Source organism: Elephas maximus, chromosome 25 (genome assembly GCF_024166365.1).
Source record: "Elephas maximus indicus isolate mEleMax1 chromosome 25, mEleMax1 primary haplotype, whole genome shotgun sequence".
Taxonomy (NCBI): domain Eukaryota; kingdom Metazoa; phylum Chordata; class Mammalia; order Proboscidea; family Elephantidae; genus Elephas; species Elephas maximus.
The window spans coordinates 40,920,258-40,946,765 of NC_064843.1; the positions used below are offsets into that span (position 1 = coordinate 40,920,258).

Genomic DNA, 26,508 nt, shown 5'->3' on the forward strand with positions numbered 1-26,508 from the left:
GGGGAGAGCAAGTGGGAGTAGGGAGTGAGATGTATGTAAACTTATATGTGACAGACTGATTGGATTTGTAAACGTTCACTTGAAGCTTAATAAAAGTTATTAAAAAAAAAAAAAGAAGATGGAAGGAATACACAAAATCATTATTCCAAAAAGAATTAGTCGATGTTCAACCATTTCAAGAGGTGGCATATGATCAGGAACCGATGGTACTGAAGGAATAAGTCCAAGCTGCTCTGAAGGCATTGGCGAAAAACAAGGCTCCAGGAATTAATGGAATATCAATTGAGATGTTTCAACAAACAGATGCAGCGCTGGAGGTGCTCACTCATCTATGCCAAGAAATATGGAAGACAGCTTCCTGGCCAACTGACTGGAAGAGATCCATATTTATGTCTATTCCCAAGAAAGGTGATCCAACCGAATGTGGAAATTATAGAACAATATCATTAATATCACACACAAGCAAAATTTTGCTGAAGGTCATTCAGAAACGGCTGCAGCAGTATATCGACAGGGAACTGCCAGAAATTCAGGCCGGTTTCAGAAGAGGACATGGAACCAGGGATATCATTGCTGATGTCAGATGGATCCTGGCTGAAAGCAGAGAATACCAGAAGGGTGTTTACCTGTGTTTTATTGACTATAGACATTCGACTGTGTGGATCATAAGAAATTATGGATAACATTGCGAAGAATGGGAATTCCAGAACACTTAAGTGTGCTCGTGAGGAACCTGTACATAGATCAAGAGGCAGTTGTTCAGACAGAAGGTAATACTGATTGGTTTAAAGTCAGGAAAGGTGTGCGTTAGGGTTGTATTCTTTCACCATATGTATTCAATCTGTATGCTGAGCAAATAACCCAAGAAGCTGGACTATATGAAGACGAACGGGGCGTCAGGATTGGAGGAAGACTCATTAACAACCTGCTTTATGCAGATGACACAACCTTGCTTGCTGAAAGTGAAGAGGACTTGAAGCACTTACTAGCGAAGATCAAAGACCACAGCCTTCAGTATGGATTGCACCTCAAAATAAAGAAAGCAAAAATCCTCACACCCGGACCAATGAGCATCATGATAAAGGGAGAAAAGATTGAAGTTGTTAAGGATTTCATTTTACTTGGACCCACAATCAACAGCCATGAAAGCAGCAGTCAAGAAATTTCAAAAGATGCATTGCATTGGGTAAATCTGCTGCAAAGGACCTTAATAAATGAATAATTTTTTTTTTAATTTCTATTTCTCCTCCTGCATCTCCTTTCTCCTTTCCAAACCACCGGTCAGCAGAAATAGGTTTCCCTCACTTCTTGGGAGGAAAGGACAAATGGCATATCCAGAGATCTCTGGCTGTGGCTTATAGTAACCTTGATGGTCAAATCCATTAGGCCTGCCTTCTCATTGTTAATGGAAGTTCGAAGAGTTTACTAAACCCTTACTTGGCAAACCTAGTTTTGAGGACCATTGTCCTGAGAGAGACTGAAATACAACAAAATAAAGAAAACCTTATCAGGCAGTCACTGGACAATGGCCAATGGCCCACTGCTATTGCGTCCCTCTGCCCTTTCCCTGAAGCACTGAAACTGGGCTTCAGTGGGTGGAGAGCCCCAGGGCAACACAATTTACAAGAAATAAAGCTGAAAATATTTCATAAACACTGTCCTTGTTGCAGAATGAGTGAATCAATATGAACAAAGGGGAGGATTTAGAATCAGATAGTATCTGGACATTTGTAGAAAAAGTGCCATACTACCAATACCTCTGTAGGCTCCAGTGATTTTCCCTGTAATAGGCACAGAGGAGTCCCTGGGTGGTGGAAATGGTTAATGCACTTGGCTGCTAACTGAAAGGTTGGAAGTTCAAGTCCACCCAGAGGTGCCTTGAAAGAAAAGCCTGGCAATCTACTTCTGAAAAATCAGCCATTGAAAACCCTATGGAGTACAATTCTACTTTGACACACAGGGTCACCATGAGTTGGGGTCTATGCAATGGCAATTGGTTAAGGCATGAAGAAGTATTTGTTGAATGAATTTTTGAAGAAATGAAATGAATGAATATAATCTTGACCTAGAGAAAAATAGTGTTGAAGAGCAAAAACAGGTTTTTTTCCTTCCTTTTCTACATCTTCTTCTCAAAGACACACCGTGCTAAAGTGGACTTGGGTGGGGGATTCTCTAAACATATGGAGCATTGGGTTCTACCCTTTTTGTCTATAAATCTTTGAGAATCTGATAAAAACTATGGACCTCCTCTCAGAAAAATAGATCTCCAGTGTCTTCAGTAGACATTCAAAATTATACAAACAATTTTATAGAGCATGTGGACCCCCCAAAGTCTACCTATAGGTTGCCCTAGGGGTCCTTGGACCCAAGTTGAGAACTTTTAATTTGGAGCATGCACAGTCTCTTAAACGTCGCAGCTGGACTACAACCTAACTCAGGCAATAGCCCTTTGTAGCCTATTCCTAAGATAAACCCCCACCATCCTTAAGTACAGAATTGCACTGTACTTTGACAAGAAATAATTTAGCATTCACAAAATCCAAACACACCATATTAATATGAAGAAAATGCTTAAAACAAACTAGTCACTAAATTTTTGTGAGCATAACAGATTTCAGACTTAATGAAGTATTGTTCCTCTTAAAAAAAAAATGAAAATAAACAAATGGGGAGATCATAAATGACTCCTGAGCACCAGAAGCAAAAACACAGGAAGCGCTGAACCTTTGTCGCTTCATAGCAACTTGTCTAGCGTAATGTTCATTGATGGACAGATGGATGAACCGTGCAGCACCTGAACACTGGTGGCAGGAACAAGGCCACCTGTAGCCTCTTGGCTCCCCCCCTGCCCCCCCCGCCACTTCTGGCCTGCACACAGCAGCAATAGTAAGGTAGGCTGACAATGGTAGAAATGCGTCTTGGCCTCTGGCTGGGTGGGCACCTCCATCCCAGTTTGCATGCTGGCTACCTCTGTCGCCCTGATGATTACTCTCAGAAGGAGGTGCTGCAGAGATGAGTCAGAGCTTCACATCCTTTATTAGTTCCCCAGTGACCTCACCCAGGGGTGGGAGGGAAATAGTTATCATCTTCCATTTTACAGCCTGGGGAAATAAAGGCCCAGAGAGGGGAAGGGATGGCCTGCCACTAGGTCAGGCCTTCTGACTCATAGTCCTGTGAGGGTGACTTCCCAAGAAAGTATAGGCAACTCCCAACCATAAGTACACATGGGATCCTATGTCCACCCGGGCTGCTCAGCCCTTGGAATTCACCCTGGAGCAGTGCCAGGTGCAGGCCCTGAAGCCTGTGGAACTGAGGATTCCCAGCACCGGTGGGGGCTATGGGCTGCCCCCTGAGAGCACAGCCGCCCCTTGATTTTTCGTGAGACCACAGCCTCAGGTGCCCCTCGCGTGTGATGTGGGGCAGCCTGTGGTTTTCTCCTGAAACTCAGAACCGGAGTAGTAGAGGGGAAGCATACTCTAGACCAGCAGTTCTCAGACATTTTGGCCTCAGGACCCGTTTACACTGTCTTAGTTACCTAGTTCTGCTGTAACACAAATTCTGCAAGTGGGTGGCTTTAAAGAACAGAATTTTATCTTCTCACAGTTCTGGGGGCTAAAAGTCCAAATCAGGGTCTTGGCCGTGTTAATTCTTTCCTTGTTTTAGCCCCAGGTGTTCCCTGGCTTGTAGACAATACTCAGGCTTCCCCACGTGTGTAGGTCTCTGTGTCTATTCTGGTCTCTTTATACATTACGAAGTGATTAGGTTTAGGAAGCACCCTACGCTGATACGACCTCATTAATATAACAGAAGAAAACCCTACTTTCCAAACAGGGTCACATCCCCAAGTACAAACCAAAAATAAAAAACCAAACTCATTGCCGTAGAGTCAGCTCTGACTCATAGCAACGCTGTAGGACAGGGTAGAACTGCCGCACAGGGTGTCCAAGGAGAGCCTGGAGGATCTGAACTGCTGACCTATGGGTTAGCAGCCGTGGCACTTAACCACTACGCCATCAGGGTTTCCTCCCCTAGTATAAGGGCCAGCAATTCAACATTTATATTTTGGGGAGACACAATTCAACCTGTAACACACTCTTAAAACTTATTGAAGACCCCAAATGTGAATTAAATCTATGGATATTTACTGATTTAGAAATTAAAACTCAGAAACATCAAATATTTATTCATTAATTCATTTAAAATAAACTCTTTGCATCTTAACACAAATAACCTATATTTATGAAAAATAACTGTATTGTCCAAAACAAACAAAAAAATTTAGTAAGAGTGGTATTGCTTACCTTTTTTTTTTTCCCCCCCCAAATCTCTAAAAAAATAGGAGGCTTAATAAAAAACAGCTGAATTCTCATAGCCTCTTCTGCAGGCAGTCTTTTGCAATATCACACATCACATAGCCTCTGGAAAACTCCACTGTACACTTAGGAAAGAATAAGAGTGAAACAAGCAAAAAACATTTTAGTAGTAGTATGAAAATAGTTTTGACCTCTCAGATTCCCTAAAAGGGTCTTGGGGACCTTGGACTGCATTTTGAGAAGCACTGCTCTCTGCTCTGGCTAGTGCTTCTCAAACTTTAATGTGCATATAAATCACCTGGGGAACTGTTAAAATGCAGATTCTGGTTCAGATTGTCTGGGGTGGGAGCCAAGAGCCTGCATTCCTGCACGCTCCAAGGTGATGCTGATGCTGCTTGTCTTAGTTGTCTAGTGCTGATATAACAGAAATACCACAAGTGGGTGGCTTTAACAAAGAAATTTTTTCTCTCACAGTCTAGTAGGTTACAAGTCCAAATTCAGGGTGTCGGTTCCAGGGGAAGGCTTTTTCTCTCTGTCGGCTCTGGAGGAAGGTCTTTGTCCTCAATCTTCCTCTTGTAGAAGAGCTTCTCAAGCGCAGGGACCCTGGGTCCAAAGGATGCGGTCTGCTCCCAGGACTGCGTTCTTGATGGTATGAGATCCCCAGCTGTCTGCTTGCTTCCCTTTCCTTTTATCTCCTGAGAAATGAAAAGTGGTACAGGCCACATCCCAGGGAAACTCCCTTTACATTAGATCAGGGAGGTGACCTGAGTAAGGGTGGTGTTACAATCCCACCCTAACCATCTTAACATAAAATTACAATCATAAAATGGAGGACAACCACAGAATACCTGGAATCATGGCCTAACCAAATTGATAAACACGTTTTGGGGGGGACATAATTCAACCCATGCATTGCCGGTACTCAGAGCAGCACAGTTGTAAGTCAGGCATTTGGAGCTCTGCCTCTGATACTATATGAGGTGGAGCCAGGTACATCCCCTGAGTCCTGAAAAAATTACGGTGCCCTCCCAACCCCATAATAAAGCAATAGTTAACTTGAACTTAAGTTAACCCAACAAAATTCTTATTTTTCCCAAGGCAATTACTTTGATTTTTTTTTTAATTATTTTTTTAAATTGTGTTTGGTGCCCCACTTTGTCAATATCCTAAGCATATGAATAACACATCACTGCCCAGGCTTCTGCTGCTTTGCCCCCTGTGCAAAGCCCTCCCTCAAACTTCACTGCGTACCCAGAAGCCCACCGTTCTCTACACCACAACCTCTCCATAGAGCTTGGTTCTATGGAGCACTTAGGAGGATAGAGATATCTGAGTCTTGGCCCTTGTTATAGATTGAATTGTGTCCCCCCCCAAAAGAAAAATGTGTGTCAACTTGGCTAGTCCATGATTCCCAGTATTATGTGATTGTCCAACATTTTCTCATCCGATGTGATTTTCCTATTTGTTGTAAATCCTACCTCTATGCTGTTAATGAGGTGGGATTAGTGGCAGTTATGTTAATGAGGCAGCACTCAACCTACAAGATTAGGTTATGTCTTAAGTCAGTCTCTTTGAAGATATGAAAGAGAAGCAAGTAGACAGACACGGAGACTTCATACCACCAAGAAACAAGAGCCAGGAGCAGAGCACATCCTTTGGACCTGGGGTACCTGCACTGAAAACTCCTAGACCAGGGGAAAATTGATGACAAGGACATTCCACCAGGGCTGACAGAGAGAGAAAGCCTTCCCCAGAAGCTGGTGCCCTGAATTCAGACTTCTAGCCTACTAGACTGTGAGAGAATAAATTTTTCTTTGTTAAAGCCATTCACTTTCAGTATTTTTTTTATAGCAGCACTAGATAACTAAGACAGCCCTCTAGAAGTTTTCAGTCAAGGAGACTACAATGGGAAAGAAACAAACATCTCACTGCAGTGTGAAGTGACTGGACAGACAGACATGCTGGGGAAGGCAAGACCCCTGGAGGCTGGGGTAGTTAGGCAAGGCTTCCTGGAGGAGAATTGGGCTGTATCTTGTTCTGTGTTTTGTTGGAATTTTTTACATGAGTAGGTATTAACTCATAGTCAGAAAAACAAACTTTTTTTTCTGTTTTAATAATCTGTTTTCTTTGTTGTTGAGAATATGCACGGCAGAACATACATCAATTTAGCAATTTCTACATGTATAATTCAATGACATCGATTACATTCTTCAAGTTGTACAGCCATTCTCACCCTCCTTTTCCAAATTAATCTTCCCCCATTTACATGAACTCACTGCCCACTAAGTTTCCTATCTAACCTTTCAAGTCACTCTTGTCAATTTGATTCCTTATACAGCACAATGTTCAAGGCAGACGTCCTTTATTAATTAAGCTAAACTGTTGTTTGGTTTAAAGAAGACTTCAGGGAATATTTTTGGTTTAAGTTTTAAAGATTATCTCAGGGCAGTAGATTCAGGGGTTTATCCAGCCTCAATGGCTCCAGAAAGCCTGGATTCCATGAGAATTTGAAATTCTCTTCCATACTTTCCCCCCTTTGATCAGGATTTTTCTATATATACGTTGATCAAAATATTTCAGTAATAGTAGCCAGGCACCATTCAGTTCATCTGGTCTCATGGCAAAGGAGGCAGTCATTCATGGAGGCAATCAGCCACACATTCTATTTCTTCCTCCTACCCCTGACTCTCCTTCTTCCTCTGTTGCTCCAGGCAAATAGAGACCAATTGTTGTGCTTTGGATGGCTGCTTGCAAGCTTTTAAGACCCTGGGCACTAAGCAATGAACTAGGAGGTAGAACAGAAGCACAAAACATGGTATTAGATCAATTAACTGGGATGTCCCATGAAACAATGACCTAAACCTCCAAACCAAGAAACCAAATCTCCTGAGGTATTTGATTGCACATAAGCAGTCTCAGGAGTTTCTCCTTTGTTGTTTTTGTTGTTGTAAGTATATCTATCACACAACATCTACCAATTCAACTATTTATAGGTGTGCAACTTATTAACATCAATTACATTAATCAGCTGTGCAACCTTTAACCTTAATCAACGTGAATTTACCATCACCATAAATGGAAACTCAGTGCTCTGTAAGTAATACAATTAAACTATTTAAAAAAAAAATTTTTTTAAAGCATTCATTTATTCCAACGACATGGATTATATTTGATGGAGTGCCCACACCATGCCTGGCATTTTTGTAGTGCTTACGCTGGGGCATTCTGAGTTGCCCCAGTCTTTGGTTCCTGTCAGCCCTCCCCAGGTGATCATTTAGAATCAGAGAATATTGGAAACCATAAGACCTAGTCCGCACCCTCATTTCACAGTGAGGGCACTGTGAAGGTAAATGACTTTTGAAGGTCACACAGCCAGTTTCGCCTGAAGATAACAGAGCCCTGACTCCTGGCTCCCACCCCAGAGCTTTACTGCCAGGCCACACTACTCTCGCCTAAATCCGTGTATGAATTATTGTTTGGGGTTGGAGGAAGTGGCTTTTGAATGCCCCGTCTTCTGGGAGGTCTTGTCCAGAAAACCCAAGGTAAAAGATCAAAGGGCCCTGGTAAGGCTGTTATTAGTGGGGAGGAGCCTGACCCTGCACAGGCAGAAAAGCAGCTTCAGGGGGGCCCAGGGTCTGCCCAGCCACTGGAGCAGTAGGCTTCTGGGCCTGGGGGAAGAAGCTTTCCTGGGTCAGTGCCAGACGGCAGTAATTATAAGGCAACATGGGGCTGAAAGTAGCCTATTAAAGATGTTTGCCCTGCATCACACTGGCAGGCAGAACTCACCCCCTTTACCACTTACCATAAGAGATCCAACCACATCAAACACTGGGGTTTTAACACAGTTTTCTGAATGTTTGGGTGAGCACAGGAGTGGTCACATCACATAGTGCAGAGATGTCTGCTTGCCCCTCCTCACCCCGTGCCTCAGTTGTACCCCTCCCACTTCCTGGTTCTGTGCCCAGCCCACACCCAGCCCCTGATCACCCCACGTCTGCCAATCAGAGCAATGCCCAACAAAGAGGAACTTTCCTACCAGCTCCCATGAGACTAAAACTCCCTCCATTTCATTACGCATAGACTTTAGAGGAGGCCCTGGGTGGTGCCAACAGTTAAAGTGCTGGGCTACTAACTGAAAGGTTGGAGATTCAAGCCCACTGAAAGGTGCCCTTGGAAGAAAGACCGGGTTATCTACTTCTGAAAAATCAACAATTGAAAACCCTATAAAGCACAGTTCTACTCTGACACACATGAGGTCACCATGAGTTGGAGTCAGCTTGACAACAACTGGGTTTTTTTTTAAAAAAGACTTTACAACCCTTGGATCCCAGAGTCTTTGAGCTCTGGAATCTTAAACTCTGAGACAGGATGGTGCTTAGGAATAGTTTAGTCTGGTCCCTTTAGCTTACAGAAGAAGCTGAGCTTCCTAGAGGGCAAGGTCGCACAGCACGCACAGCTGCCAGATCTCCAGGCTCCAGGCTGGAACTAGCTCACATGGTCAAAAGGCTTAGGTTAGTCTGAACTTTGAGTCAGAGAGTTGAGTCTCCTCTTTTTCTGAATTAACTCCTCCCTTATGGAGCCCAGGTCAATAGAACTCCACCAGGTGGGTTCTCACAGGGAAGCTTTGCAAAATGTTCAGAGAGCAGAAGACCCCACGAGAAACCTGACTGAGGGTCTTTCCCCAATTTCCACGCTAGGTATAATCCGGCAGAGACAAGAGAACATGACAACGCTGTATCCCCACCTCAAAGTTAGAAGAAGTCCCAAAGTGTAAAGTTTGCATACATCGAGGAGTTGGTCAAGCACTGAGGAGTGGTCCAGCTTCCAGACTGTGAGTGATTGCAAGAGTGAGTGAGGTGTCCACTCACTTGAGAGAGGAAAAGGTGAGTCAGGCTCATGAAGCATGAATGGGGTAACGGGCTGTGTCTATGGATTATCTCAACCACCACCAATAGCTTGTGAAGGACAGTCACTGTCTTCATTTTACCAAGGCTCAGGGAGGACCCAAGACCTAGCTGGGGTCACAGAGTGGACAAGGGGAGCATCTAGACTTCAAGCCAAGGCCGGTGTAATTCTAAGGTTTGTTCCTCTGACACTTGGACTCCTCAATCAAAGCTGAGGTTGTTCATGGGTACAGAGGGCATGTAGAGTGTGGGAGCAGATCCCTGGAAGGGGATCATGGACCTTTGCCCCATCCCTCTCTGATGCCCACAGAGAAGAGAGAAAAACCATAGGTTCCAGGACACCATCTCATCTCATCCAGGAGGGAAAAAGAAAGTCCTAGGCTCTGTGCAGTGAGACTGAGTTCTATCCCAGCTCTGAAGCTTGTAACCCTGTGTCTATAGGCTTGCCTCTCTGAGCCTCTGTTTTCTCAACTGAGGGTTGTTGTGAGGGTTGGCCATAAACCCTAGTTACCGCCCACTCTTCCCCTACTGTGCTTCTTGCCAGCCTTGTAACCTCCCTGGATCTCAGTTTCCCCCACAGTCCGACTCTCTGTGTTTCAAAGGTGTCTTTGCTGGAACTACTCCCACACTGGACACCTTTTAGGTGCCAACCAAGGCAATTACTGGGTGATTAGGTGTCTTGTAGGTGTCTTTGATAGAGGGAGGAGGGCCACGCCTCCTCTTTTGAATTCTGACTTTCCTGCCTAGGAGTGCCCCGAGATTTTCCTTGTTAATGTTGGTCTGCCCAGCTGCTCTGACACTCAGACCTGTCCGTCTACCCTGCAAGGTGCTGAGGAAGCCAGAAGTCTGGCATGGGCATGGCAGGTGAGTGGGTAGGGCCTGGGGGCCTCAAGGCTTGAGGGCTCTGAGGATAGCTTTGAGAGAAGGGGCAGCATTGTTTGTGGAACTAGACTTTGATCACTGATTGTGAGGACTTTAGAGCGCCAAAGTCTATGAGCTAGTCCCTCATGTTCATGAGAAAACGGAGGCCCAGAAATGAAAAGGACTGGAAAGAAATGCCCCAGGCCAGCAAGTCAGTGGCAAGGGCTGGACTCAAGAGCCCCTTTCTGGCTTGGGGAAGCCCTTCCCCACATGCCTGGCTGGACTGGAGGAGGTAGGTGTGGAAAGGGAAGCTAGAAGATCTGAAGTCTACTCACACCCAGGAGGGTACATGATATTGATCCAGAAATGTTTCTGGGCATCGTCGGGGATGGAAGGCTGAGTGGGAAGGAAAGAGAGGCCCCATGGGTAGCACCATCATCTAATTCCCACCCCCAGGATGATGCTGGAAAGGAAGAGCAGCTCTGTCTAGGGGAATGAAAAGAGTTATATGACCTTGAGCAAGAGAATTTGTCCTTGCTGCTTCCATTTTCTCATCTGTAAAATGGAACTTATAATACAAATTATCTCACAGGCCTGGTGGAAGGATTAGTATGCTGTACTCCCCACAATATGTCATGTGGGGCCTTGTAAACAGTAGATTTAAAAAATGTGTCCCCCACAGTCCCATTATAGGGAGCAGCAGACTACCCCTCCACTGCAGGAACTTGTCTGTTCATTCACAACTATCTATCTTATGCGTACTATGTGCCAAGTGCTGGGGTGCTAGGTGCTAGTGGTGAGCAAATCAGCAGAAGCAGAGGTCCTGAACTCACAGGACTTTAGAGGGTGTTTCTAATTCTATGCCTGCTATTTTCAATTGTTCAGTGTCATGTGACAATTGCATAAGTCAACTCTTGTTTAATATCTGACTTTCAAATGCAGGTATTTTAGCTTCCTTGTCATATTTTAACTTCTTTTTCATATTTTCCCCTGGAAGTTTGTGACAATACTGGGCACCTGGGTCCTTCTGGCTCTTGGGATGGGTCTGCTCTCCCAAGGACCAGGCCTTGCCAGCTCCAGCTCACACACACCCCAGACTGCCTGTTTAGAGAGCTGGAGTTGCTTCTCCCCTGTTAGCCCTGATTTAGAAGGGATGAATTTGCTTCTTTAGGGACCTGCTTCTAGGGACTCACCTAGATGGTCCTTTTCCCAAAGCATTTGATATACTATCAGTCTTAAACACGACAGTACCAAGTTTAATTGCCAAGGAAGGATCTTCTAGAATGAAGTTGGTGGGGCAGGGGGGTGTCCAATCTCAGGTCTGTTACTAAATTGCTGAATGACTGTTCCCTTCTCTGAACCTCGATTTCTCCATCTATAAAATGTCAGGGTTGGACCCATCATGCCTTGCCTATGAACTGATTATTTGCAGGGTTGAATTCAATTTCCCAGGTCTTCTAGGTCCTCTTGGCTCCTTGGGAAAATCTGCTCCTTGGAACACTAGGCCATGCCTACTCTGCTCTCTGTGCATGCGTGAAAGAATGAAACACCAGATCCTGGGTGGAAAGTATGCACAGGAGTGCTGCTCCTCCTCTTCCCCTCCCTTGCTGTCCATGGCAGACATCACTAGTTGACCCTGGAACGCTTTCCTACAGTGCCTGGATGTGGCCCTAGAGTTCTCAATATAGTTCTTCACGTTGCCCCTACTAATTTATCAGTATCAGCAAATGAGGTGATACCCATTTGCCATTGTTAAATTTATAATAACCTTTCAGCTCAGAAGTTTTAATAATTGAACAGAATACTCTGTGCAGGGTTGGCTCTGGGTAGAAAATTTGATTGAAGTTGACAGACCACTGTCTACTGGTGAGGGAGGCCAGCAGCTTCCAACAGGACCAGGAAGGAAAGGGAGATTAGGCAGTGGCCCCAGGCAGGCCCGGGGCAACTCCCCTATTAAGCATTTAGCTATGGAGGTCAGGTGCCCATGATGCATACTAAGGATAGGGTCATAATGAGGCCTATTAAAAACCAATTATGCCGAGTCCAGAGCCTGGGAGACGTTGCTGGCTTCAGCAAAGCTTCACGGGCTCAGCCCCACTAGGAGTCATCCCCAGGCTGGGACAGAGATTTGGAGAGGGGAATGTCATTTAGCTCTTTGGTGTCGCCCAAGGACAGGAGGATAACTAGCTGGGATGGACTAGGGAAGGGGCAGGGGATGGTGATGGAGAGTTAGGTGGGTGGGGGGCAATCTTCTACATATAGACCCTTCCCTCCAAATAGGACACTTTCTTAGACTGGTCCATGGGGCCAGGTGGTGAGCAAGTGAGCTAGAGAGGAGGGGATAGGTGGCAAGGGTGGGAGAGGTGGGCAGGGCCAGATTGTGAGGGGCCTTTTAATACCAGGATGACTAATGTGGATCTGATGGTTCTTGGACATGGGCAATGACATGCTGACATTCGTGCAGTAGGAAGAGTCCCTTCCTCTCCTGGAACCTCCATGTCTCCATAGTAACATGATGGATTGAAGAGGATGAGCTGAAAATGTCCTGAGGCCGTTAGTGTCATGCAGTAGTTCAAGCAAGAGGTGGAGAGTGGAGAGTAGAGAGAAAAATAGTGTGTGTGAGAATTGGAGAGGAGAAGACCAAAGTAATGGGAAACATTTGGGAAGAGGAGGTCAAATTACAAAACCTTCATCTATTGAGCTTGTAAGTGTGGGCCCAGCACTGAGCTAAATGCCATATAAGTAGGGAGATTGTTCATCCTGGTGTATTCTTTTCTTTTATCATGTTTATTAATAGCTTCTCCTTTCTCTCTCAGAATTTCCTGGTTTAAGTGATACATTTTATCATTACCCTATTTATAATCATTACCTCATTTAAGCCTTCCAAAACCCTTTGAGGAAGGTATTGTTATTGCCAATTTTCAAGGAAGGAAATACGAACCTCAGAGAGGTTCGGTAACTTGTCCAGGACCACACAGCCAATAAGTAGAAGGTTCAGCATAGTATTATTTGGAAGAACATTGGCACAGCAGCCAGGTCTTGTCAACCAGTGGGGTCCCAGGATTGGACATTGCCTCTCCCGTCTCCTTCCTAGTACCCACCAAGGGGCTATGTGACAATCCTCACACAGCACATTCTAGGGTGGGGGCCCTGGGACATCAGAGGCACTCAATTCAGCAAACCACAGACTATCCAAAGTGTATCCAGAGTCTTTCTGGGTTATTGTACAGATAAGGAAACCGAGGCCCAGAGAGGGGAAGTGACTTACCCCGTGACACATTGAATCAGTGGCAGCTTGGCCTGCCTGTATTAGAGTCTCATACAAGTTCCCCTCCTGACCTGCGACTTTGTGGAAGGAAGGAAGGAAGAAAGGAAGGGCTGGTTTTGGAATGTGTCAGCTTGAGAGAGGGATTATGGGGTGGGTGAGGAGGCGGGGGGATGTTTGAGCAGCTGGGAGGAGACTGGGGTATAGGCAGCTGATGGGGTATGGGCTCTGTTCCTCAAGGTGGGCCCAGGAAGCAGGGAATGATCGTCTCCCCTTTACACACCCTTACATGTGTCCTCATTTCAGCCAAGGGGTGGGGATGTTCATTCATTCTTTCTACAAGCATGCACCTAGCACCGACTATGCCCTGGGCCCTGACCGGATTCTAGCAACCCGGAGTGAACGAGACCTGGGCCTCGCCTCCACAGAGCTCCAGTGGAAGAAGCCAAAAAACCCAATCCCGTGGCCGTTAAGGAAGCTCCAACTCACTGCGACCCCCCACCCACCCATGTGTGTCAGAGTAGAACTGTACTCCATAGGGTTTTCAATGGCTAATTTTTTGGAAGTAGATTGCCAGGCCTTTCTTCCCAGGTGCCTCTGGGTGGACTCAAACCTCCAACCTTTCAGTTAGCAGCTGAGCACATTAACTGTTTGCACAACCCAGGGACCCAGGGGAGGAAAGAAACAGATAAATAAACAACTAGAACACAGATCCTTGATGCCAAGTTAGGAACAGAACCCTTTGTTTCAGATAGAAGAATCTGGGCTGAGCACACTGAGGAGGTGAGGTCTGGATTATTTTCACAGGGAGTCAGGAAACCACCCCCGGTGCATGTCTATCTCCTCATCTTGGGTTGCCTTGTACCTAGGATGCCCTTACCTGTCCCCATCAGTCTCCCCGTCCCCATGAGGGCTGGAGAAGACGCTGGTTAGGGCAGGGTTGAGCCGGAATCACTGGAACAGTCATTTCCCCTGCAGAATCCTGGACACCCACCCTGACCATCATCCCGCTAATGCCAGGCCATGGGAGTGGGATGTTGACAACTGCGTATGACTTACATCACCAAAGGAGCAGCTCAAGGACAGATCACACAGGGACCGGGACAGCAACCTCCTGGATTATGGGGCAGATGATGAGTTGGGGTGGGACGGGGAGGACAGGTTGTGATCTCTCAGTAATAACTATGCGAAACCATCAAGGAGGAAAGATGTGCTCTGTAGGGATAATAGAAGGCAGAGGGGACAAATTAGAGAATTTTTCAAGAAAAAGGGCCTTGGTTCAGCAGAAGAAAGGGCTTTCTAACCTTTGGGAGGTAAAAGAGCTGCCCTTCAGAGGTAGCAAGAGGAGACCATGATAAAGCCTTCACCAAGAATTCAGCTGGGGGAATTGATCTCGGGCAGGAAGTTGTGAGAGATGGTTCCTGAGATTCAGGGATAATGCGGATAATGGCTGTTCTGACTCACCCACTCCTCTTGCTCCTCTGTGACGAGGATGCACATACCTCAGAGGGTGGTGACAGCTGGGATTGGGCTGTGGCAAGGAAAGAGGAAACCCAAGCTGACTCCTCAGAGCTTGAACCTGTGACCCAGAGTCCAGGAACCTTCATCAAATCCCACCCCACCCCCTTGTATACAGCCCTGGGGCAGGCCAGGCTGAGATAATCACCACCCAGTAACTTCATCCCCCGCTCCTGATTCACCCCCTAAAAAAACAATTGCATCCTGTTCTGGCCTGTCCCCACATAGGTTGTGGCTTGGGAGGGAGCAACATGAATTCGTGGGCTCCAGATTCAGCGTGCCCTCAGGCAAGAAGTTACTTTCTTCCCATCTCTGGATTTCAGTTTCCATGTCAGTAAAGTGGAAAGCTGAGCTTTTAAGGGGCCCTTCCAACTCTGCTGATATTGTTACTGCTGTTAGCTGTCATCAAGTCAGCTCCAACTCATAGCAACCCTATGTATAACAGAGAAAAATGGTGCCCAGTCCTGCATCAGCCTCACAATCACCAGCATGTTCAAATCCATCACTGTGGCTATTGTGCCAATCCATCTCACCAAGGATCTCCCATACTCATTGGCCCTCCACTTCACCAAACATATCTTCCTGTATCGATTGATTTCTCCTGATCACATGTCAAAACAAGCAAGCCAGATAATGTTTTGTTGTGATCCATAAGGTTTTCATTGATCAGTTTTTTTAATTAGATTGCCAGGCCTTTCTTCCTAATCTTTCTTGTCTGAAAGCTCCACTGAAACCTGTCTAGTATGGGTAACTTAGTTGTCTAAGGCTGCTATGACAAATACCACAAGTGGATGGCTTTAACAAACAGAAATTTATTCTCTCACAATCTAGGAGATTAGAAGTCTGAATTCAAGGTGCCAGCTCCAGGGGAAGACTTTCTCTGTCTGTTGGCTCTTTGGGAAGCTCCTTGTCATCAGTCTTCCTCTGGCCTAAGAGCTTCTCAGGAGAGGGGCCCCAGGTCCAAAGGATATGCTCCTGTCCTGGCTCTTGCTTGGTGGTAATGAAGTCCCTCTCCTCTCTGCTCAATTCTCTTTTATATCTCAAAAGAGATTGAATCAAGATACAACCTAAGAAAGGGCCACATAAACCAGATACAACCTAATCCTGTAGAATAAGTCCTGCCTCATTAATATAACTGCCTCTAATCCTGCCTCATTAACATCATAGAATTTAGGATTTACAAAGAGTAGGATAATCACATCAGATCATTTTACCACAATTTTGCAAGTCAGAGCCGCCTGCTGCAGATAGCCAATTCCTGAGACAAGGGCGAGGTGAGTAGCAAGAGCTTTAATGTGTATCGATACACAGGAGACAGAGGGAAGTGATCTCCTCCAAAGCATGTCTCCCCAAACTGGAGATAGGCTAAAAGCTTCATAGGGCAAAATCACAGGTTTCAGGAACTTGTGGACTGTCATTCTTTTCTGGGGTGGTTTTGGTGATCATGGTCTCAGAGTATTATCTCGTTTGCCCGGGGGCACTGACTAGTCTCTTGGGGTGGTTTCAATGGTCATGGTCCCAAGTTATCATCTCATCTGCCCAGGGGGTGACTGGTCTCCTGGGGTGGTTTCGGTGGTCTTAAGGCTTTCTTAGATTATATCGTTTGTTTTCACAGTCTGAAAAGGACATTAGTCATTAGTAAAAATTTTAACAAGGAAAAAGGAACTGAGCAGTCAAGAATCAGTTTTTGAAGAGAGAAAAATGGCGTAGGTCCTCTTCATGTCATGGCCGAGCAGCCTGTTTTAATCACAAAATGGTGGACAACCACACAATAATGGGAATCATGGCCTAGCTAAGTTGACACACATTTTGGGGGGACACAATTCAAACCATAACAGTGACCCTGTGGCATTTGAAATACCAGTGGCATAGCTTCCAGCATTATAGCAACACACAAGCTGCCACAGTACAACAGACTGACAGACAGGTGGTAGCTGCTTATAGTAGAGTTGACAATTCCACGTACAGAGTAAATGGGGCTTCCTGCCTGTGTTTTCATACTAAACAGAGGCCACCTGAGCTCAAAGTCCTGGGGTTGCCAGCCCGTTCCTAAGAACCACTGGAGCTAACTCAATATGAAAACTTCAGTTCTACTTTCAAATGTAAGAATTGCCAAGTCCAGCGGCAAAGTTCCCTGGCACTGTTGTTCCGGTTCCCGCTACAAAGAGGCACAGTTCAACAATGGACCTGTATAGTTGTTTCTCATCACTATCCAGGGGTTGTAGGTACTCCCAAGCTTGGGACACAAGGTTTCAGCTGTATAAGTTCCTACTCACGTGTTCAGTCACTATTCCCAAATCATGAAGCCAGGCTGGGGCTTCTAGCCTCCACCAAGCTAGAACTAGCCTTTTCCATGGATCTCAGGCCTGGGTATTGAGACCATGGCACCAGTCCAGACTCCGCATGAGTGGAGACCAGTTAGAAGCTGTTGCAGGCTAGAGAGAGATGTCAATAGCTTGTCTTTGAGTGCGGTGATGCAGATGGAGAGATGGGGATGGATGGGGGGCAGGTTTTAGATGTGCTGCCTTTGGACTTGATGATGGATTGGAAAAGTGATATGGGGGCAAAGAGGTATCAAAGAAGCTTCCTAGCTGGGGCCTGAGCACAGGGGAGAATACCGGGGAAGAAGTAGAATGGAGTAATGGAAGAAATAAAGAGTTATGCTCTGGACATGTTAAGTTGGGTTTGCCAAGGAGACCAACAAATGGATGTTTCAAGTAGATTGTTGAATATATTGTTTGGAGTTCAAAGAGAAAACAGGAGTGAAGATGTAAATTTGGGTGAGATTGGCAGCAGATCTCAATCAAGACCACTTCATTTTATCAAAAAACTTCCAGTAATATTGAACCTCAAAAAGCAAGAGCTTGGGAGAACCGTTCTTTTCCTCCAAGATGCTCATTATATAAATTTTCCCACCTTTTTGCCCAGTTTTGTATACCAAGCAAGATTTTGTGGCACCTCCTTTGTCAGGCCACAAGAGGTCCTGTTATTCCCTCACCCCAGAGCAGTGGGTATCTGATGCCCATAGACATAGGTAAGTAAAGGAGGCCACTCAAAGGATTTTTTTCCAAAATAAAATCCATTCTAAGATGACTTGCTCTCTCCACCTCTTGAGGTAGAAGAAGCTGGTATAATTTCTGAAATTCTACCTTACTGTGGCCACTTAAAAAATCACCCCAACACTTGGGCTTAAAGCAATAACAATTATTTATTATTATTATCACTCATGGTTCTGAGGTTGAACTTGGCTCCTGCTCAGGGTCTCCTTATAGTTGCCACCAGACTGTGGCGAAGGCAGAATCATCACAAAAGCATCTCCTCTTGCATGTCTAGCGCTTCGGCTGGGAAAACTCAAACACCTGGGGCTCCTCATGCATCTCTACATGGTCCTTGTTTGTGGCCTCTCCAGTACGGTGGCTTCCACTCTGGACTTTTTATGTAGCAGCTCATACATAGTAGCTCAAGACTCCAAAGGTGCTTTTCCAGAGAGAGAAATAGCCAGGCAAAAGCTGCATCCTTTTTATATCCTAACATCAGAAGCCATATAACATTCACATTCTGCCATATATATTGGACAGAGCAGTCCCAAGCCCCTGCCCAGAGTCAAGGGGGAAGAACATAGACCCCCACCCCTCAGTGTGCGGGTGCCAGTCACATTGTAAGAAGAGCATGTGGGCTGGAATCTACCTATGCCTATGTCTATATCTATGTTTATGTCTGCATCTATACCTATTATTTAGATTTAGGCCTATCTATCCATCTATATCTATGTTTATATCTCTATCTGCGTCCATATCTGCCTATGTCTATATCTGTCTCTATCTATGTCTATAAAACCAAAAACCAAACCCATTGCTGTTGAGTCTATTCTGATTCATAACGACCCCATGGGGTAGAACTGCCCCATTGGGTTTCCAAGGAGCGGCTGCTGGATTTGAACTGCTGAACTTTTGGTTATCAGCAGAGATCTTAACCTCTGTGCCACCAAGGATCTATCCATAAATCTATATCTATCTGTCTATCTACCTATCTATCTACCTATCAGTGAAACCATCGTTCAAAAACTCAGTGTACCACACTCACTGTGTAACAGAAGAAGGAGAGAAATGGACATTTGATGAGCATCTACTGTGTACCAGGTGTTATTCATACATCATCTTATTCAATCTCATTACTAAAGCTGAGAGCGCCATTATAATAACAATTTTACAGGTGAGAGGTGTTAAGTCATGCCAAGGACACACAGTAAGTGAGGGAGTGGCAGATTTAGGATTCTGAACCAGGTCTGAGTGACTCCAACTTTTGTTTTTCTGCCACTCTGGGAGCCAGGGTTGGAGAAATAAGAGGAGTATTTGGAGGAGAAAGAAGTGAACAACACAGACTGGAAAGTGGGGCAAGCCTCATGGCAAGGGTCTGAAGAACCAGGCTGAGGAGTTGAGTCTCCTCCTTGGGGAAGGAAAAGCACCTCAAGGAGTTATGGAAGCAACACTATTCCCTGGGGGTAGTGTGGCTGTGTCTCGCCTCTCAACAATGAACCATGGTGGGTCCATAAATGTTAGATGCTAGTGAAGGATGACCCTGGGACCAGTTCCATTCCAGCTATGGACAAGGGATGGGAAGATGTACTTATAGGGCCCTCCTCTGAGCTCCTACGCTATGCAGAGGAGAGGGATGCCTGCCCTTGGCTATGGGGAGGAGGCACAGGGTAAGAGAAAAAGGGTAGAAACTTACAGCATAGAGGGTGGCTCCCACCTACTCCAAATTATCGAAGAAAATGACATTTGCTGAGTGCCTATTTTGTGCCAACCACCACACCATTGGATTTCATATGGGGCAGCTTTCTTGGTTTAGTCATCCCAAGAATGCTGTGAGGTTGGTACTACCATTAGCTCCATTTTTTAGATTAGGATACTAAGACTCGGAGAGGTGAAATGACTTGCCCAAGGTCACATGAGAGCATGGGAGAACTGGGATTAGGGCTCCTGTTTGGCTGCAAAGCCTGTGTTTTCTCTGTTTCACACCTCCGACTACCCAAGATTTGACCATTCCTGGTCTTAGCCCATGATTGTCAGGAAGGCAAAAGAGCAAAGATTCCTGGTACCACCATTACTAGCTGTGTGACCTTGGTCAAGTTACTTAACCTCTCTGTGCCTCAGATTCCTTACCTGTAAAATGACGATGATGATAGTATTTACCTCATGAGATGGTTTTGAAGATTAAATGAGTTTATAAATACAAAGCAGCACAGAGAACAGTGTCTGACTTATGGTAAGTACTATATGTGTTAGCTATTCATCTTATTATTGTTATTATCATAGTTGGAGGGGGCTGGCTTTCATGCCATCTGGGACAGCCTTGCCCAGCCTCTGAGTTAGGGCTTGCAGGTTTGAAAGAAGAATTGAGTGTTATTATTGGAGAAGAGTCCTAAAAACTTATCCAGTCACCAAGTTTCACGTTGAGAAGTTCAGCAGGTATGAACTGACAACCATAAGTTTAGATGTGAAAAATATGTCACATTTACAGATGCTGGTTAAACCAATTAAATCTAAGTTCAAGTCACAATCCTAATGGGCTTTTCCATCACAGTTATTGGGGCTCCCTTCATGTTTCAGTTTTCTATTGCCATGTAACAAACCACCCCAACACTTAGTGGTTTAAAACGACAACAATCATTCTTTTGCTCAGGAGCCTGCAATTTGGGCAGGGCTCAGCAGGGACGGCTCATCTGTGCTCCGTGTAGCACTGAGCTGCTGTTAAGGGTTATGGAAAACCTGGAAAACCGTTGATGTTTGCACAACATGATGAAAGTAATTTTATTTAAAAGAGAGAGAGAAAGAAAGAATGGTCATGGAAAGCCTCATGGCAAAGGTGACACTTGAGCAAAGACCTGAAGGAAGTGAGGAAGCAAATTATGCACGTATCTGAAAGGAGAGGAACCAGCATATGCAAAGACCCTGAAAAGAGGGTGTACCTGGCAGGGTCAAGGAACAGTGGCCAGTGGGGCTCAAGAGGAATGAGAGAGGGGGTCTGGCCCGAGACCCCTCCAACCTCATTGCTTCCCCCATACTTGAGCTTTCTCTCAAATTTTAGAAGTCACCAGGCTCCCCCCTCTCCCCGCCCAGCCTCACCAGCCTGCATTCTATGCTCCCAAGGTTTCCGAAGCCACACTCTTGTGGAATTTTCCAAAATTTGTGCCTAGACATTTGAGATTATCTGCTTAATGCCCATGTCCTCCATTGTACAGTCAGCTGCCTGAGCACAGGGCCAGAGTCTATTTCTCGGATCCCTGTGTCTGCCACATCAGGTACAATGTCTGACACAGAGTCAGGCACAATAAATGTTTACTGAATAAATGAACCCCAACCAAATTTAGGAATGACACTTGGGTTGAGGTCAGATATGCCACACACATCTCTAATTCAAGACTCAGCCTCGACTCCACCTTCTCACAAAAGCCTCCTTGTTGTCCTTTCAGACGGGGCCGGCCCCTCTGGTAATGGCACTCTCGGCTTCTACTCGGGTATTTTCCTTGATAGCATGTATGGAAATGATAATTAGTCATTTGTGGACTGTTTAGCATCTGTCACACCAGCTAGTCTGCAACATAATAGGTCTTGTGTTCTAGGAGCTCTAAATGACATGCAGTTATCTTCATATAATCACCCTCACAAAGTATTACCGTATTTCTACACAAATAATGCTCGCCTTCTATGTTTGTTTGCCAACTGCGCCCTCCCCCCGCAAAGTAGTGACGTATTTTTATAAGCACCATTTACATGTTGCTGTGAAAAAGTTACCATAGTGCACTTACAAAAATACCTCATGGGGAGGAGGGCGAGACTGGCAAACAAAAGTAGAAGGTGCACTTTATTTGCGTAAAAATACAGTGTTATTCCCATTCTACAGAGAGGGAAACTGAGATACAGAGCGATCAAGTAGAAAGCAGTTCAGCCATTAAATGGCTGAGTCAGGATTGGAACCCAAGGCAGCTGACCCCAGAGGCCGTGCCTGTGACCATTTCTCCACATGGGCTCACCATGCTGTCTCAAGGGCAGGCCCACACCCATCTGTTCACCAATAGACCCTCAGCACCAGACACCAGCCTGGCACAGAAAACCCATACTGATAAGTAGTGGCAGAATGAACAAGTGACTGGCTGAATGAAACAAATGAGAGACCAAGCCAAGCAATGGCTGAGACGCATTTTAAGGGTTTGGCCTCATTTCTCTGTCCTCTCCCTGTCCAGGAGTCAAAGTCACAGAGGTGGACTGGCAGCAGCAGAGGAATGGTGCTGCCCACCACACCCAGGAGTTCCCTGGCCCCAATCTGGTGGTCCGCAGGGGCCAGATGTTCACCATCATAATGAATTTCAGCAGAGCCCTGAAGAACCAGGAGGCCCTCATCTTCACAGTGGGGACAGGTAACTGCCTTGCAACACCCCCTGCTGGCCAGCAGTCAGAGAGGCTTATCTTGTCACCAGTCTGTCTCAGACAATGGGGAAAGCTAGTCCCTGTAGGTGGGCTGGGCCTCAAACCCTGGAAGCTTTTGATGACAGCTTTCCAGGGATGGATGAGGTGAGCTCTCTAGAATCCCATGAACTCCAGGGAACCTAGGACTCTGGAAGGGCATGGAAAATCACTGGGCACTTTGGGAGCCCAAGCTTATCTTCCCTTTCCTGGCTAGACATAAGCCAGAACTTTGGTTTCAAAGGATCCTCTCACCTCTCCTTGGTCCAGGGAGGGCTGGGAGTCAGGACAGTGGGGTGTAACCTGCTCAGCCACTGACCTCTCATGCTTTCGTCAAGTCTTTTCCCCAATAGTCTCCCATGAATTCAGGGGGGAAGGTTGGATTTCCAGGCCCACAGCTTCTCTAGATCTTGGTTTCCCAGATGTGGCTGCATCTCCTGACCACCCCCTTTCCTCTCCACCAGGACCCCAGGCTTCTGAGACCCTCCGCACCAAAGCTGTGTTCCAGACATCGGAGCCGGAGGCGGGCGCTGCCTGGAGAGCCATCCAGGAAGCTCAGACTGAGAACACCCGGACCATCAGCTTCACCAGCCCTCCTGATGCGGTCATTGGCCACTACTGGCTGAGCGCCAGGGCCTCCTCCCGCCGCAAGCACAGTGACAAAAAGCTGGGCGAGTTTATTCTCCTTTTCAACCCATGGTGCCCAGGTAGGAACTGCCGATCCAAGGCAGAGATATTCCTGGAAGCTGTTCGCAGAGGCAGGCCTGCCTTTGGGGGCAGCTGAAGGGGGTCCGGGAGCCAGGTTAAGGTGAATGCCAAGAGCTGGGTCAGAGCTTGGCTTAGGCAGTGGTAGGCACTGGGTAGAGGAGCCTGGCAGCAGATGCTACAAAGGAGCCATGCGCTGGGTGGGGAGGAGGGCTGGAATCTAGTGTTTGGAGGCCAGTGTGCAGTGAGGGTGCCAGATGGCCAGGAGAGACCCAGGAGTGGCTAAGAGCCTGGGTGTTGGAATCAGACAGACCCTGATTTAGTCACGGCTCCAAAAAAAAAAAAAAATTTTTTTTTTTCTATTAAGTTACTTCCCTTTCTAAGTCTCAGTTTGCTCATCTGCAATATGGGAATAACAGTGTCTGCCCCATATGATTATGGTGAAAATTCATAGAGCTAATGCTTACAAGGAAACCCTGGTGGTGTAGTGGTTAAGTGCTACAGCTGCTAACCCAAGGGTCGGCAGTTCAAATCTGCCAGGCGCTCCTTGGAAACTCTACGGGGCAGTTCTACTCTGTCCTATAGGGTCGCTATGAGTCGGAATCGACTGGACGGCACTGGGTTTGGTGTTTTTTTTTTTTTGGTTTAATGCTTACAAAGTACAAGGTACCTTGTAAGGCCTCAGTAAGGGGTAGCTGAGATCTTATCATTAATAGGAAATTTCCTTATTAATACTTAAGAAATACAGGGCTGCCGGTTGGCGTCAAGTAGATTTCAACTCGTAGTGACCCTATAGGGGAGAGTAGAATAGTCCCATAGAGCTTCCAAGGAGCACCTGGTGGATTTGAACTGCTGATATTTTGGTTAGCAGCCATAGCACTTAGCCACTACACCACTACGGCTCCCAAAGGTATAACCCAAAACCCACTGCCGTCGAGTCGATTCCGACTCATAGCGACCCTATAGGACAGAGTAGAGCTGCCCCATAGAGTTTCCAACGAGTGCCTGGCGGATTCGAACTGCCAACCTCCTGGTTAACAGCCGTACCACTTAACCACTATGCCACCAGGGTTTCCCCCAAAGACTCCTAAAATCTTTCTGTCTTAGGCTGGCTTGGGGTTGGTCCCTGCCTGGGGAGATACGCCCCCATGGGGTGGGATGAGGGACCAGGGATTTGGCAGGGCTGTCCCCTTCTACCCCATCAGCCTCCAGGCACTGTCCTGCCGCTAACCTCTGATGCAGCCCCTTCCCCAGGCCGCCACAGCCAGAGCCCCACCCCACTCTGGGCCTGATGACTCCTTTTCAGAGGACGAAGTATTTCTGGCCTCGGAGGAGGAGCGACAGGAGTACGTGCTCAACGACAGTGGGGTCATCTTCCGAGGCGTTGAGAAGCACATCCGAACCCAAGGCTGGAACTACGGGCAGGTCTCCAGGGGCACAGGACAGACAGGGCACAGGCTGGGTGGTAAAGTCAGCCTAGGAGCCCTCTGTCTGCCCACTTCTACCCAGACAGGCACAAGCTGAGCTGACTCCTACCGCAAATCCATTCATGGCCTGTGCTGGGTTCTTGGGAGGGAAGGAACTGTGGATACAGTCTGGAAACAGAATAGGTCAGTTCTGTTGAGGAAGGATAAATAACTTGATCAGAGGCTTTCAAACCTTAGAGGAGATCAGAATCCCCTGGAGGGCTCATTAACAGCGGATGCTGGACCCCCACCCCAAGAGTTGCTGCTTCGGGATGTCTGAGGCAGGGCCAAGAATTTGCCTTGCTAACAAGCTCCCAGGAGATGCTGATGTTGGTGGGTCTGGGAGTCCACTTTGAGAGCCACTCCCTAAGATAAATACAGTTCAAGGCGCGGTGGGGAAGGAAAGTGGTGGAGATGGAAGGAAAAGGAGTTTGGAAGGGGGTAAAAGCAAATTCCACCCGGGGACTGGATGGTGTTGCAGTTAGGTCTCCAAAGTTGGGCAGGATCTGGGCAGTGAGAGGGAGGAGCAGACAGAGCAGTGTGGAAGTGGGAAGTGTGAGTGCCATCTGAGGTTCTGCTAAAGGGGGGACCTCAAACAACCGTCAGGCTGAGCTGTTAAAGCATTGCCCTGAAGGCCAGGGATTGAGCATTTGGGGCTCAAGGCTGAGAAGGGATGTTATGCTAGACAGTTTAGGGTCTGGCTAAGGGGTACCCACTATTCATTGCCCACTGGATCCTAGACCTTCAAATTTTTTTTTTAATTTATTTATTGTGCTTTAGGTGGAAGCTTCCAAATCAAGTCAGTCTCTCATACAAAAAGCCATATACACCCCGCTGTGCACTCCCAGCTGATCTCCCCTTAATGAGACAGCACAGTCTTCCTCTCCGCCCTGTATTCCCTGTGTCCCTTCAGCCAGCTCCTGTCCCCATATTCCTTCTCATCTCACCACTAGACCTTCCAAATTTTCAGAGACCACCAATCTTCTTCTTCTTTTTTTTTTTTTTTTAACTAATTCAAATCTTTTTAAAAGCATCAAGTAGACCAAATGAGCATACTGGTGAGGTAGAATTTTTGTGACTTTACTGTGGGTAATGGGGAGCCATGGAAGGTTACTGAGCAGGAGAGGGGCATGATTCAGGTTGAGCTTCTGGTTCCCAGGTGACTCTGAGGATGGGTTTCTGAGACTTGCTCATGCTGTGTCTGCGATGTTCCTGAGGGTACAGTTAGAATGAACCCTTCACACTGATGCAAGTGACTGGATGAGGGTTGTAGGATGGTCTGGGATATGGGCAAGGCATTGGCCTCTAAGCACAGCCTTTCTGGGAAGCAGTTTGAGGAGGACATCCTGAACATCTGCCTCTCCATTCTGGACCGAAGCCCCAGTCACCAAGACAACCCAGCCACCGACGTGTCCCGCCGCCATGACCCAATCTATGTCACCAGGATCATCAGTGCCATGGTGAGGCACCCTCTGCTGGCCCTGCACATACTCTCCCAGGGCCACACTGATTTTTCCCAAGGCACCCCTATTTGGATGCTCTTTTCCTATGTGGCATAATGGTTAAGAGCTACAGCTGCTAACCAAAAGGTCAGCAGTTCAAATCCATCAGGCACTCCTTGGAAACTCTATGGGGCAGTTCTACTCTGTCCTACAGGGTTGCTATGAGTCGGAATCAACACAACGGCAATGGGTTATTGCTTTGTAGCAAACCACTCCAAAATTCCATGACATAAAACAACAATTTATTAAGCTTACAATTTTGTAAATCAGGAACTTGGGCAGGGCACCGTGAGAATGGTTCATGTCTGCTCCAAGATATTTGGCTGGGTGGCCTAAATGGCTGCAGATGCCTGGGATGGTTTGATTAGGACCATTTATCTGGGGCCTTGGTTCTGGGTATTGACACTTCTTGGTTCTCTTCCACGTCATGTCTGTTGGAGCTGGAATATCCAAGGTGGCACTCATGCCTGACATGAGATGGCTGGGGCTGGCTAGGCATTGCTCTTTC

The 26,508-nt window shown here is 46.5% G+C and overlaps 1 protein-coding gene across 1 annotated transcript in view; it reads left to right on the forward strand.

Annotated features, from left to right (window-relative positions):
* TGM6 (transglutaminase 6) overlaps positions 1 to 26,508 on the forward strand; it is a 138,967-nt gene that overhangs the window by 64,924 nt on the left and 47,535 nt on the right. Inside the window, exons 5-8 of the mRNA XM_049869299.1 lie at positions 22,108 to 22,281; positions 22,792 to 23,034; positions 24,339 to 24,457; positions 25,830 to 25,958. Coding sequence (XP_049725256.1) covers positions 22,108 to 22,281; positions 22,792 to 23,034; positions 24,339 to 24,457; positions 25,830 to 25,958 — 665 coding nt within the window. The remainder of the gene's footprint in view (positions 1 to 22,107; positions 22,282 to 22,791; positions 23,035 to 24,338; positions 24,458 to 25,829; positions 25,959 to 26,508) is intronic.